Source organism: Schistocerca piceifrons, chromosome 4 (assembly GCF_021461385.2).
Source record: "Schistocerca piceifrons isolate TAMUIC-IGC-003096 chromosome 4, iqSchPice1.1, whole genome shotgun sequence".
Taxonomy (NCBI): Eukaryota; Metazoa; Arthropoda; class Insecta; order Orthoptera; family Acrididae; genus Schistocerca; species Schistocerca piceifrons.
Window position 1 is genome coordinate 423200455 of NC_060141.1, and position 15060 is coordinate 423215514.

General features: G+C 40.1%; 1 protein-coding gene across 3 annotated transcripts in view; it reads left to right on the forward strand.

The window, feature by feature from the left end:
* Window positions 1-15060, forward strand: part of LOC124796277 (mediator of RNA polymerase II transcription subunit 15) — a 168029-nt gene that overhangs the window by 12507 nt on the left and 140462 nt on the right. For all 3 annotated transcript variants that reach the window (XM_047260393.1, XM_047260395.1, XM_047260394.1), the window contains exon 2: window positions 1097-1184. In XM_047260393.1, coding sequence (XP_047116349.1) covers window positions 1097-1184 — 88 coding nt within the window. The remainder of the gene's footprint in view (window positions 1-1096; window positions 1185-15060) is intronic.

Genomic DNA, 15060 nt, shown 5'->3' on the forward strand with positions numbered 1-15060 from the left:
TTGCTGCAGGAGATTCTGATGTTATTAGTCCACATAGATAGAGATTTTGATAGTTAAAAAGATCCTATTTTCCAATAACTATCAAAAATTCCTTTCCTTATCATCTTAAGTTATTTTTGAAGTATGTTGTAGTCTACAATGGCAATCAACATTTCAAAATATTTTGGCAGGAGCTGTTTTACCTTTTTGGGTACTGTATGCGTCATCTTGATTCCTTTTTAGTTTTATCTGCTGTCATCTATCTTCTGTTTCTCATTAGACTCACTTTGAGATGGATGATATTCTGAAGCAGGATCTGAAATTTCTCCCTCTTTGTTCATGATTTCTGTAAGCTTATCTGAATTATTCAGATTAACATGAGTGTAAGCTCAAACAGACACCAGTAACAACTGCCAGATAATTAAGTTAATGGTTTGTATAACAATATGATAAAATAAAACTTGTCTGAAAACGGCGGAGACAATGTTACCGTACAAAGCTTACCTGAAAACAGTTTAGACAATGATGTAATACAAAACTGGAGCTAGTCAGACTTACTTCAGTTTGCCATAACATGTATCATATAACTCATTTCACAGTAGAACTTATGGTGCCATCTGTGATGCTAGTGTGCATACAAAGACATATGTTATGTGGAATCCAAAAGACTGAAGTTTCCACTAAGGACATAGTAGTTAACATATTTTTGTCAGAATCTGACTTACACTGTTACACCATAAAGTCCTTCAAATAATATAATAAAAATGAGGAGGCAGCAGCTTTCAGAGTAGGAACTTCCTTACTAATTGTATCAGTTATATTTAGGTGACATAAGCGTGAACATCACGAAGCAATGTAGTGATGGTTCATTAATACAGTTTACAGCTTAAGTTTCTATGACGTTTTCAATCTCATGAACACCTTAACTTGTTTTGTATTGTTAAAGCTTGTTGATGGAATCTGTATGGCTAGTGTTTCATGTTTCCATTTGTTCTATGCCAGGTTCTATGATTCAGTGGCCTCTTGTCCTTCCTAAGCACTGCAGCTATTCTTCTTCACATCTTTTAAACAGTTGTCCTATGATCTTGTCTGTGACAGTGACTCTTCTGTGTTACAGAGACGAAGCAATTCAGAGATCTGGTATGCCAACAGCGAAGAACAGTGTTGAAATGGAGAACCATGTCTTTCAGAAAGCAAAAACAAAGGTAAGCAGTATGTAAGTAGAGTTACAGCATTGTCTCATCGATGGTTGCAATTGAAAGACTACAAGTAATGTTATAAGTAATTATTGCTGTATGATCACTAACTCCTTCATGTGAAGGTTGAAGTTTTTCCTTATAAAATATGGCTCACAAATTTTTAGCAAGTTAAAGATGTGCCATGCCCTATGAAATTCTTCTACTGATATTTCTTTGGAATTGATTCAGTGAAATAATGACCTGACTGTGAGTACATGTGTCATTACTTGAGCAGAAGAGTAACTAATTGGAGTGGTAAGTTAAAAGATAATGGAAGGTGGAATTATTGGAAGAGGCTTGCATGCTAATAAAGGGAAATAGGACATGAACATCATTTGTATGTGAATTAGAATGTGAGCAATTAAGTACATGCTTATTGTTAGGAAGGAAATGCCTACAGCAATGAAAAATGATTGAACAACATAAGGCTGTGGGAAAGTTACGTAAAAAAATGGTAAATGAATAAAAAATATGATCAGTGGATGGATGAAAGCAAATGCATTAGTAGTGGTATGTGATCATCAGTGTGGAATAGAAGAAACTGCCACATCCTCCCACCTCTTTTTGTGTATATTATTGTTCTCGACTTTATACACTTTTGGTATGTCTCCTTGAATTCGTCGCTTACTTTCCCTTTATCCTGCCCGATTCCCTCTTTCCACCATTGCAGAAAATTATGGCTAAAGAAAAGAGGGACAGGTAGTGCAAGTGGTTACTTAAAAATGTTGTGAACAGTGAATTTAGCCTGACACTGCATTTTGTGATTGAGTAGTTAAGCTTGGTTTCACTTTTTTGGATTTCTTCCACTGAAAACCTTTGTTGTGCATCAAAATCCCCAATGCGATAAAAAAATCTGAGTTTGCATAGTGTCTGGTAATCAAATTATTGTTCCAGTATTCTTTGCAACTTCTGACAACACGTATGTTTAGCTCCAGAACAAGAATTTCTACTCTCAGTAAAAGGAACAGCAGTACAGCTTTTTCCAGAAACAAATTTCTTCTTTATCTCTTTCACTGCTTTTAGCTGCCATGACACACAGGAGCAGAAGAGGAGTTGGCAGCCGTAGGATCCATAGCCCACAGTCTGTGGTTCCTTCAGTTACAGCTACATACCAAATGTATCTAACATTCATGAAGCTGTTACAGAAGAATGTACTATAAGGAAAGACAGGCGGGTGCTTTGTTTGATGGACTTGTCTGTATTTGATTTTTATCTACGAGTTACTTGAAAGGCAAAAGGCATAAAATAACTCTAAAAGTGTAACCCAACCGATTCAGAACTGGAGTATTGAAAGAATCGATATGGCAGTTCTATGTGTAATGAGTTTGAATATGATTTCACAAGTAAAAAAGTGTGCAAGGTGACAATTTTTAAAAATATTTTCAGGTTTTAAATAATTGTGTGTTTCTGTGGATAAATGGGCGTATTACTGGCATGGATGCATTGTATCTTACACATTTTTTTTAAAATCAGTCAGTAAGCACTTTACCTAACAAATGAGTGATGGTCTCTTGGCTTTGTGGCAAACGGTCAGTGCACCTGCAACTAGAAAGCTACTTAGCCACTCTGTACAGGTGTTGATCATTTGGCTACTTGGGAGTCAGGCCTATGTGACATGCATTCCCAAGAAACATTTTTGATTATAGAAAAATTGTACAATACTAATTTGTGGCACAGTATTCCTAGACAGCGTCTAACAGAAATATATTTGTAGTCGGAAAATGCATACAACCCATATATGTTTATGGAAGCTCCAGCCTGCCAATATCCATACAGTCCATTCTATCCAAATTTTATTTCAGATACCCAGATGATGATTAGAGTACAATAATGGTACTAATGAGGAAAGTGTTTTTCGTGCAAGTCTCTTGGCTTTATTGAGCCAGATGGTCCAGTTGTCGAGACACTGGACGTGCATTTGGGAGGTGCAGAATCCAGTTCCTCATCTGGCCATTCAGATTCTGGTTATCTGTGTCTTCCCTGAATTCCTTAAATCGATGATTTCTTTGAATGGGATATGGTGTATTTGCTTCCCAATCATTCCCCAGTCTTGTCAGTATGCTTTGTTTAATGACCTTGGTGTCAACGGAATGTTAAATCCAGGTATCTTTACCTTTCATTTCACTTTGTTGTTGCTACTAACAGTATAATGCCCTTGAAAGTATTCCAGTACAGATATCTGAGTTTGTGAATAATTTTACTGTATTTTCTTTCTCTTGCAAACCTACAACAGCCATTTTCTTGAGTATCTTACGGACTATAAGACACTCTTTTTTCTTTGAAAAATTACCTCAAAAATCCAGGTCTGTCATATACTTGAAATTAATATAAAAATGTCCAGTGTTTGATTTATAATTCCTGCCAGTCTTAAAAATGGCCTATCTCTGGCAACATTGGATTCAACTGGCAGCAACAGCGTGCTGATGCAACAACAAACATGAATTGCAAGGATTCACGAGCTTGCTAACACTGTCTCCCTCCCGCCCCACCATCACAAAGCCAGAACGCTGTGTAGCCTATGATGCATTATTGCAGTCTACAGTGCCATTGAACTTGAATTGAAAGTAATTTGTGTTTATCAGTATCAGTATATTCTAATGGATAAAAAGAAGGGTATTCAATGATGCTGGCTATAAATTGAAAGTAGTTGTGTATGGAGAACAACATGGAAACAGAGCAGGTGAGCAGCATTTCGGCCCTCCACCAACGGAAAAAACCATTCGCAATTGGCGGGCTAGTAAAGAATAGCTGATAAAAAGAGGAACACTAAATGTGCAAATAGAGTATTGAATGCAAAACGGCCAAAACTAGATGACAATTTTCAGGAATTTAAAAATGGTTTTATCAAACTTTTTTGAGTGTGGCTTTGCAGTCTAATAGTAAAAATGGTAAAATTGTTATTTTTTAAAAAAATGCTTAAAAAGTAAGGTGTGTCTTATAGTCCATAGCGTCTTATAGTCCATAAAACACAATACTTCCAACTCACAGTTACAGGATTGGAGGGAGTTGAAATTGCCGATTTTTAACTATTTTTACAGCAAGTGCATGTGTGTATAAATTTCGTGTTAACCTGTCTCATAGTACTTTTTAACTGATCTAACTTTTCTGGTGAGGAAACATAATACAAAATTTCAAGGTTTGTGTAAGTTTCTGAGTCTTTGTACTTGACTCAAAGCTCATGTTAGTACCATACCTAAGTGACATGAAGGTCAGGCTTCTGGAGACCTGGAGCACACTGAAGTAACTTAGTCACACGCATTGGACACCAGGGAGACATGCCTGCTCCAATCTTACAAAGCTTTAGAGCACTTTATTAGTGGTTTGTAAAATTTTGTATGAGCTCTGCAATTATGTGACACTAACAGGTGAGTTCTAGGGGATACTGATGGTTGCTCTGAGGTTCTCTTGTGCCAGTTCACAAGATCAATTTACCAAACTTATTTTATCAGTAGTTGTCAAAACAGTGGAAAGTCTGGGATGGGATAACAATAATATGAAAAGATTTGATGTTACTCACCTCATAGATTGGGCTCTGAGTGGCAGACAGGCACTTTGGAAAGACAGCTAAATATTGTGTAGGAAAGACACAGCTAAATATTGTGTAATTGTGTAGCTATCATACTAAGTCCTTTGTCAGACATAGACAAAACAACATACACACACACACACACGCACAGAGCACACACACACACACACACACACACACACACACACACACAGAGAGAGAGAGAGAGAGAGAGAGAGAGAGAGAGAGAGAGAGAGAGAGTTGTCTGTAGGTGCAGTTGGGCCTTAGTGTCCAGAAATGACTGGTGTGTGTGTGTGTGTGTGTGTGTGTGTGTGTGTGTGTGTGTGTGTGTGTCATTTTGTCTATGTCTGATGAAGGACTTAGTCTGATAAATTGTAGCTAGAAGTGCCTTTTGATGTGCCAGTCATCTACTCAATGATGAGATGAGTAGTGTATCCTTTTCATATTGTTGTTACCAGTAGTTATGCTTGACACAGTTATGTGTAATCTGGAGCTTGCTGGGGCAAAGGAGAAACATGCTTGATGCAAAATTCCTTGTCTAGCAGACTCTGAGTGCTGTTAGAGCTATACAATGCATCTTCCCAGCTGATAAGTATTTGCTATAATCTTCTATGTACAAAGACTGTACAGGAAGTATCTTTCTGCTGGGTCCCTGGGCACGAGACCTCAAGGAAACAAATTAGCAGATGTGCCAGTCAGTGAATATGCATGGGAAAATCCTACACCTCATTGTGCCTCCTCCCTATGATCTACAGTTTCTATTTGCTGTAGGAACCATAGTCAAGACAGCAGAAATAGACTCAAAGTGACAGACAGTAAGCTGCAATTGGATAAGTCTTCCCCACGGGGCTTGCAACTCTTTGCGAGTACGTCCACGGCTAGCATTACACTCCAAGCTTTTGCAGTACTTCTTCCTTTCACATATTGCAATTTTATTCTCTGACTGTGTCATTTTTAGAACTTATCCTGTATGGCAGATTCCATGCTGTCTAACTTATTCATAGGATGTAGATTATGGCTTTTTCCCTTTATTTTACACCACACATTTCGGCTACTTATTTTTGGTTCCCACATGTGGGTTTGACCTCCACCTTTCCAAACAAAATTTACAGAAGAATTTTTTACAGAATTGTGTGCTGTGTGGGGAAGGAAGCATAACAACCATCCCATATGGGGGATCATCAGATACCTGTACAGTGGTAGCATCCTGACCATGTAGGTATCAAACTATTGATGCTTGAGCTGTCACTTCCTCTCGCATGCTGAGGAGTAGGTGCCTGTCCGTTTGGGGGAACTGGGTCTCCAGGCTCTGGTCATCAAGCCAGATGGCCTCTGGCTGGGTGGCACATGGGGAAGAGCCCTCGTTCAGACTAGTTGGTACTGTGGTGGATATCTGGTGTCATGAAAAGACCAACTTTATCACTCAGTGACTGTGAGCCTCTGGCAGTCCCTTCATACAACAGCAATAGTGCAGTCTATGATGTAGCTAAGAATTTACCCTCCTAGGCCACACCATGGAAGGAAAACAAGACCAAGTGGTTTGCAGACACTTGCTTCCCTCAGTTCCTGGTTTGCATCGGAAGAGGGGGAAGATCCTTTCTCTCTACTAAGCCAAGTGTTTTTTTTCCCCTTAGTAGATTACAAAGTGGTTCCATCATAATCAAGAAGACAAATCCTACCCAATCTTGGGAATTACTGCCTTGTAAACAACTTGCTGACATACTGCAGTATTACCATAACATTCTGTAAGAATCTAAACCTGGAAGGGGTTTAAATTTTCACCGGGACCTAACATAGTGGACAGATGAAGAACTATGCGAACATTTGTAGAAGTGACGGATCCTTCGTATGTCATGTACAGTCTTAGACATAAAAACTGACCGCCGACCGGCCACCACAGAGACTAAGTCCAAGTCGTTCACTTAAGGTGGCCAATAAAACTGACCGCTCTAAGTCCGGCCATCTGCACAATCTGGCAACACTGTAAGATGCGGAAGTGTTAAGAGGAAGTGTTGTCTACTTCCAAGTTCATATAGCTGGAGTGAGCCCGTGGTCTTGCGGTAATCGTCGTGCATTCTAAACTTAGTCGCATGTTCGCGTCCAACTGTTGTTTTTTTAACCACATTTCGGTCTAAAGTTGAGTCTGATTGAACATCGAAGACAATTCGCTTAACATTCTACCCACCCGCAATAACAAGTATTCCAGAAACAAGTCCGCAGGACAGCTCGTGGCTGCGTCGCGATCAGAACAGCTTACGCTCGAGCGTTTCCTCGCGCTGCAGCGGCTACCAGCCACCGGCCAGACGCCACCCACCGCCTGAAATCCGGCGCCGCCCATGTGAAGGTGGCACCACGCTGTCAGTGTATGTATGAATGCCATTTTCGCATTTGAAGTTCTAGTTATCATCTTGCAGCTAAGCATTGGATTTTGGAAAAATACATAACAAACATTTATTCAGAAATATATTCACAATTTAAGTTATTTTGCACTGGATGCATATGAGGTCTGTAAGGAAGCCATATATTTTTCCACAAATGAAAAAAATTTCGGAGCCGGAGGGGGGTTTTGCCAAATTAGAACAGTTCTGATTTTAGAACCAACGTAAAAGAATATTCCAGAAATAAAAAAAAATGTGAAAGGACAGTATTCTGCTTCTAATCAAAAAAACTGTTCACCTCTTCGTAGTCCACATAAAGAAATAGATAAAAAAATTTGAAACCATTCCTTATATTTGTTATTATTCTTCAGCTTAAAATGTTCTTCTGTAATATAAAACATGTACTCTTCTAAGTTCTGTTTGTTACGACGTAAAACACAAACTGTCCCAGAAGCCACGAATAACTGTTATTCTTTGCGGACGGGTAACATTTCCAGTCGGGTTGTAAAGCTTCAGTTATCGGTGTATGACTTTCTGCGGTTCTGCTGATAGTGCTAATGTCTTCCTAGTCCAGTTCCAAATTCTGATTCTATTTTCACATAAGAAGATGTGCGCTACAGTTTCTACAAGCCGACATTTGTCGCAGTATGGAGATGGTCTCAATTTGATTTTCCATAATTGTTCTGCTGAGGGTATGGTTTTGTTTACAACGTCGCACCATACGGCACTGACTCTAGTTGATAGAATTTTATTGTTGATATTTTTCCAGACGTTCCTCCAGTTTTTTGTAGGTTCGTTTACCGGAATTGGTTTGTGAAGACGATATGTGGTAATATAATCATAGACGGTTCTAGTGTTGGTTTGTGCTGGTGGAAGTCTTATACAGCTCCAATCGCCATTGTGCTTTCGGACGTAATCTAGGCTGGCATGCTACATTAACAGGAGCGTTCCTATCCCCAGGTTCTAACGAGAGGAACAGAAGTTTCGTGATGCCTGTCTTAGTGGCATGTACTAGTTTAAAAGCACGTCTTTAATTCCAAGTCCTCCATTTTGCCTCTGCAAAGTCGCCATGTGGAGGGATACTTTGAAGATATTTTGTTTCCACACATACCAAGAGGCTACAGCTAATATTTTATGTGCAGTGACCTGCAGTATCGGTAAGACTGCTGCGACATGATATATTTTGCTAAGTATGTATGCATTTATAAAGTGAACTTTTTGCAGTCTGTCTAACAATCGCATGTCATGGTCCTTCAACAAGGTTCCGATGACATTAAGTTTCCGCTCCCAATAGTTCGTGGCCATGCGCTTGGGATTCGCCCTTAACCTCAAGCCGAGTTGGAGTCTCTCTTCAGTTACATCCAACCAGTGCACACCTGTTGCACTATTGTAAGAACAGAGACGCAGGTTCATTTGGCTACAAGAATGCATATGTTCCTCCAGCATGATGGGGCTCCTGCACATTCTAGTAGTCAGGTGACACATTATCCAAACCTAACTTTTCCTGGAAGGTGGATCATTAGATATGGGCACTTTTCTTGGCCTTCAAGGTCCTCGGACCTTATCTCTTTGGATTTTTGTCTTCGGGGATGGTTAAAGGCGAAGTCTACAAATGAAAAGTAAACCCAAGAGCCGATTTGATCGTTTGGGTTATGAATAGTGCAGCCCTCATAAAAGAACGCAAAGACGACCTCAGTAAGGCTACACGTGGTGTTATCAAGAGAAGTCAAATGTGCATTGAAGTTGGTTGGTGAATTTTTGAAAATCAACTTTGAATGTCCTCATTTGCATTTGCTTTGAGTTCGTTAGCATTACGTACTAACAGCTATATCTCTGTACTCAATAAAAAGTGGACGCATTTATATGGAATTTTTTTCGTCTGTATTACCACCTGCTAAAGTATGTACTATTCCTCCTGAAACACCCAGTATATGGATATATGTGTGGTGTCTGTTCTTTCGGACATGTTCGAAAGAAAATGCTTCATGGCATTCTGCAATGACCTTCGATCTAGTTGCAGGGGCTGATACAGATTTCAGAGCTGCTTGGCTGTCTGAATAAAAGTAGATGCTACGATTTTTGTAGGGTCTATTCTAATTTTCCTCCGTGCACATGCTGACAGAAAAAAAAGTGTATTACTGTGGCCATCTTCCCTAGAGAGATTCTAGGCAGTACCCCAGACCTGGTACTTTCATCTGTTTTCGACCTGTCAGTCAATATATTATGTCTCCTGCATGGTGTTGTGGTTCGTTTTTGCACTGCTCCCTGCTTCCAACTGTTACATGGCAAAGTTTATTGAAACAGCTAGAAGTTGTTGTGTAGTTAGTCGGCATCTCCCCAGCCATCGCCTTACTGATTTGGGATTCCGTATATTCCAACTGTATCCAGTTATTTCCAATTTTTAGCCTTTATGTCCCTGCCGCTGCCTCCATTTTAAGCCACAGGTGTAAGGCGGGCATGTCTAGCATAATATCCATTCCAAGAGTGGATGTCCTGCTAATTCCATCTGTTTGTGAAAGCAGGCCAGTCTCTGCACTTTGCCAGACTCCCTAGCAGCCACCTTCTGTTCGACTTTGTTCATATTATAGGTCAAAAAATTATCATTGGTCTTTTTGCAGGGATTTATATCCAGTACGTACTGGGTATAGACCCCAGTTTACCCTACAGCAGCTTCTAGTGCTTATAATATTATCTTTCGCAATGGAACATATTCTTTATGTGAGGTGTTCATAATAGTTTTCCATCCAGGGCTACCTCTAGATACACTACAACCCTCTCTAAAGCTTCATCAAGAAACATAATTTTTCAGTATGTGTGCTGGACATGCTTCCCCATAAATAATACTACACCAATTTTCGTGGGGCTCGTCTTTAAACGCTTTTTCACAATGTTCAGTGCACATAGGTTTAACAGTACTAGCAAATTTTCTAAGTCTTACTGTGAATAGATCGTCTACTTATTCTTTTCAAGAGTAGTCTCCCGCATTCAGCTCATCTATGAGTTCATTCACCACTAGGTTCTTCATCTGTAACCATTTACTCGAAGGTCGTATTATTCGACATTCAGGAAGAGACAGAGAGCATCCAGAAAGGGTAGTGCTTTTTCCACCTTCCCAACAAGTTGTTGAAGTGTTACTTCACATGATTTGCTTCGCAAGTATTATGAAAATGTGGCAATTCATAGATAAAATTATGTATTCACAACAACAAAAAATATGTCGGCAGAAAACAAAAACGTGGCATTATGAATTTAGCAGTACCTCAAGGTTTTCGCTTTGACACAAAGGTTTGTTAAAAGAAGCAAGACGAATTTTGCTAGAGCGTTGTCTTAAGATTCCCTCATTGAATTTGTATCTGCCTGCTTGTAGCTCTGCTACAAAACAATTAAAAATCTAGCTTTCGGCAAGGCTCGAAAGGCGAACAGAGGCAGCATGCACCTGACAGGCAAGCATGTTCCCTACGAGCTAGCGAATAGGCGTGGTGTCTTCCACTTAGTTATTGACCCAGTAAGCGCTATGGCAGATAAACCGCAACATCAGAGGCGACAGTAGTTGTATTTCTCATGTGGAACGACTTTCGTGGACTCAAAAGGATTAACTGATATCCTTATGTCACGTCTCAAGCGAAAATCACTCTGTATTAAATTGAAATGACACGATAATATCAAGTGAATTTAGCAGGAGAGTTCTGTGCCATCAAGGAAGTAACTCGTTGGTCACAGGCTAAGGTTCGTATGAGCAGTTGCCAGCGGGCTCGTGCGCATGCGCAGAGCTGAATTCGCGTATGAGCAGTGCCTTCCTCCTGCTTCTGGCTACTTGGAGCGTGGCTGTTTGGTGTACGAGCAGTAGCAGCAAGTAGCCAGAAGCTACCTGGAAAAATTTTCCTGGCACGCCCAAGCTGCCAGATTCGCGCATGCGCAGAGCAAGCTGAGTTATAGTGGGGGGGGGCCCTTCCTCACGTGACCTGTGGCCGTGTCTTCGTTTACAGCTCCCATGTCAAATGAAAACAAAACAGATTTCTGTGGCCGGGAGCCATCAAGTGAATTAATATACATTCTCATAACCATGAAAGACCAAAATAAGTTAGTAGTTTCAATTTTCTGATTTTATATTATTTCCAGGTTATTAGTAATCAGCCATTAATGTCTTAATGAAGCTGTTTCTGTCTGTTTTATAGAGAAATTTGCTTCAGTTAATTTTGTTTTTCCGCTGAGGCAGTTTGTTTATTTGAAACGAAGCGAAGTGTTTCATTCCGCGCTATTGGCTACTTTCAGCCTCGTTCAATTTAAAGTGCAAATTTTCATTTTCTGGGACGAATGACGTTATACCATAATAAAGAACCAAATATGAGAATACAGTACTGGACCTCCAAGAAAATTTGTATCACGAGAACCACATGAAAAGCTGAATATCAGGAACTTCAGTCCATCTGGACATAGAAATGTGCAATTAGAGAGGAATGAAGCATTTAGTATGGTTTATGGAATTCCGATGCTGCTGGAGTAGTCTCTGATGTCCCGTTCCTTGTATGACACTGTAAGATCTCTTAATGTTATATATGTACGAACATACGTAAACATTGACTTGAAGCTAAGTAGGCAAATTTGATCAGTGGTTTTGAACTAAATATTTTGTTTCAAATATAATGACAGCTGTAGCAGAATTTTATAGATCTGCCTTCTGTGAAAGTGTTTTTTGATCAAAAGGCACGTGTCTCGTACTTCCCCTGGGCCTGAAGTTATTTCTTAATTTGTGTTTATGTCTTAAATTTATAGAATGCCATTCTATGCTAAATTTTAGACTGGCAGCATACCATGTTTTATCGTTTTAACTCCCCACATGGCTTCATATTTATTCCTAGAGTAGAATATAAACTGTCAGTTGTACAGTTTCTTTGCCTCATAGACAACCACGTTAATTTTTTCACATTTTGAAATAGTCATGAAATTTATTGTCCTTTATTCCGGTGTAAGCTACACAAGAAACTCTCTCTTTTGTTGTTGCAAGTAATTTGTAATCCATCCTAGTAGCTTTTTGCAGTGATGTGTAGATGTAAACGTGTTGGAAATGCTACATGACAACATTGCAGAGCACGAATTAGAAAAAAAAACTGTCAAAAATTTTATGGTACTTCGAGCTGTGGAGTCTAATTTTGAAATGACTCAAAAGCCAAGAACTGCTTCCTTATTTGCATCCTTTATCTGTGTGGGATATGATAAAACAATTTCTCTAAGTACAATTCAGTATGTCCTCTCAACAACATGCCGCCCGGGCGGCACGGCTACACATGGTCACGTGATGCCCCACCAGAAATACGACAAAAAGCGTATGAGCAAAGCAAGCACCAAGCACGGGCTGCCTACGTCATCGTAGCTGCGCATGCGCAGTACAGCCTGTTGTCTGGCGCATTCTGGTAACTGCTCAAACGAACCTTAGAGTTGCCAAACATATTCTGCGCTGTTGCCAAGTTTGAGTTATACTGCCAGAAAGGATACCAGCAGATGTTTTCTGTGAGTGACCTCATAAGTGACTATAGCTTCGATTCAAAGTTGCGGGTGGCAAGATCCTCATTATATGTCAATGAGTCTTATTCACATTTCTGTAACTAGGTTTAGGGGCTAGAGTGCAATTACTTGTAATACATCGATGCACTGAATGCAAACTAAATGTCATAAATTAATAACTGCGGAAATTATTTGTGTTTTACTGACTTAATCGGACAGAAACCTTGAAAGCGTATTCACCAGACGCGATTCACAGTTATGGAACTTCTCCAGTGGTTGAGTTGGCAATGTATATTTGCTGTACAATATTGTTATTGAGATCCCTGTCATTGGCACGTCCACCAGAAGACAGGCATGGCCTGGCTTATTGTTATCAGCTTTCCTGACGGATATTCTGCCTTCGTTCGAAATGTGAAGAAAGACTTACGGTGAATTCGAACATTCCATATGGCGAAAATTTGATGTTTCTATTCTTCCAGCTCTAACATTCAAATAACAGTTACAATAAGTGGCAGAAAAGCGCCTGTGAATCAACAGTTAATAATGCAATCATAATTAGCGGAATCTGACAAATTCCATCTGTCATCTGATAATTGTGAAAAACTACTTTTTTCATCTTCACAGCACCACAGTATGAACTCAAGGGTTTCACGGGATACCTATACTTAATTTCGTTGTGATCGTTTTCAATGACAGTACGGGAGGAGCAAAACCATCTGACTAGAAACATACTTTTCCAGCGGGATTTGAATCTTTGGCTACAGTTCCAGTAGCACGTCCAGTGAGGTATCAAGAATGTGAGCAATCACTCATTGCTATAGTATAGGCTAGGGCAGAGAGAAGCATGTTTCCTACAAAGTAAACGATGAGAGACACTGTCGCTGTCACTTATTAAACAGGAATTGTTCAGAAAATTACAAATATATCTAGTGAAATGAGTAGGTTGATGCAGCTCCAGTCCAGCACTATCATTGAGTTGCCAAACATTTTCCGAATAGCACTTAAGATAAAAATGTGTGTGTGTGTGTGTGTGTGTGTGTGTGTGTGTGTGTGTGTGTGTCCTTTTGGACATTTCCGAAAGAACAGACACTACGAATCGAAATAGACAGCCTTGTTAATCAATTAAAGATTGAAGGACAGATGTCCAGGCTGTCATGCGCATTAAAATAGAACAACGGCGTGAGATGAAAATTTGTGCCTGACCAGGTTCGAACTCGGATTCGTAGTGTCTTTCCTTCCAGACATTCCCAAAAGAACCGCGCATGTGGTATGTGGCAAAGATGGGAATTCGCGTCTGGCGAGGAGCGTGTGTAGATAGGCGCTGAAAAGAGGTTGGCTGCTGCGTCCCGACAGTGCCCACCGTCGGAGGTTCGAGTCCTCCCTCCAGCATGGGCGTGTGTGTTGTCCATAGCGTAAGTTAGTTTTAGATTAAGTAGTGTGTAAGCTTAGGGACGGATGACCTAAGCAGCTTGGTCTCATAAGTTCTGACAACGAATGTACAAAATTTTAAATCCAAAATACTGCACCTCGGTTCTTACAATAGTGCAATAGATGTGCACTGGTTAGCTGTAACTGAAGAGAGCTCCAACTCGGATTGTGGTTAAGAGCATAATAACTTAAATTGTGAATATATTTCTGAATGAATGTTTATGTATTTTTCCATTACCCTTTTCACTGTAACAAGTTACGTTCTACAAGGAACGCACGCCATTGGAGGCGGCAATCTGTAATTTATTTTACCTTAATTACTACTACAATTTCTTTCCACAATTTAAAGATAAATATGGGCGCAAACATGGAATACATGGGAATAATGCAGCTGCTCAGTGACAGGTATGGTGGAGCCATTGAGGCCAGGCCTCGGATCTTCGACCTCTGCCCTCTTTGCCTCCGCCTACCTGGTGCTGAAAGACTTCTCAAACTTTTTTTTTTTTTTTAAAAAAAAAGAGAGTGCAGTGATCAGCATGTCTGCCTAGTAAGCAGGAGGTCCAGGTTCGAAGCCCAGTCGGTCACAAATATTCATCTCCCGTCTTAGCTGTATTTCAATGCGCTGTGACAGTGTGGACGTCGGTCCTTCGATATTTAAGATGCAATTGTTTTTTGAGGCAATAGAGGTGATTTGCGAACATTTGCTTGCCATCAGTGTAACGGGACTTCAACGGCATCCAACCCTTAGTCATTGGTTTGTGCCGGCCATGTCATATATATGCGAATCAGATTGTAGTTCATATTTAGTCAAATAACGAATGGTCAGTATACAAGTATGCCGGCCGGGATGGCCAAGCTATTCTAGTATGAAGTGCACGCACAGTTGTGTTGCCTGCCGCATGGATTCTGTGAAGTGAAGTGTTGTGGCAGCTGCAGTCATTGCTGAATACAGACATTTGCAAATAACCCCACTGCTTTAGGGGAAATCGTCTTTGTTGCATTTTTTCCA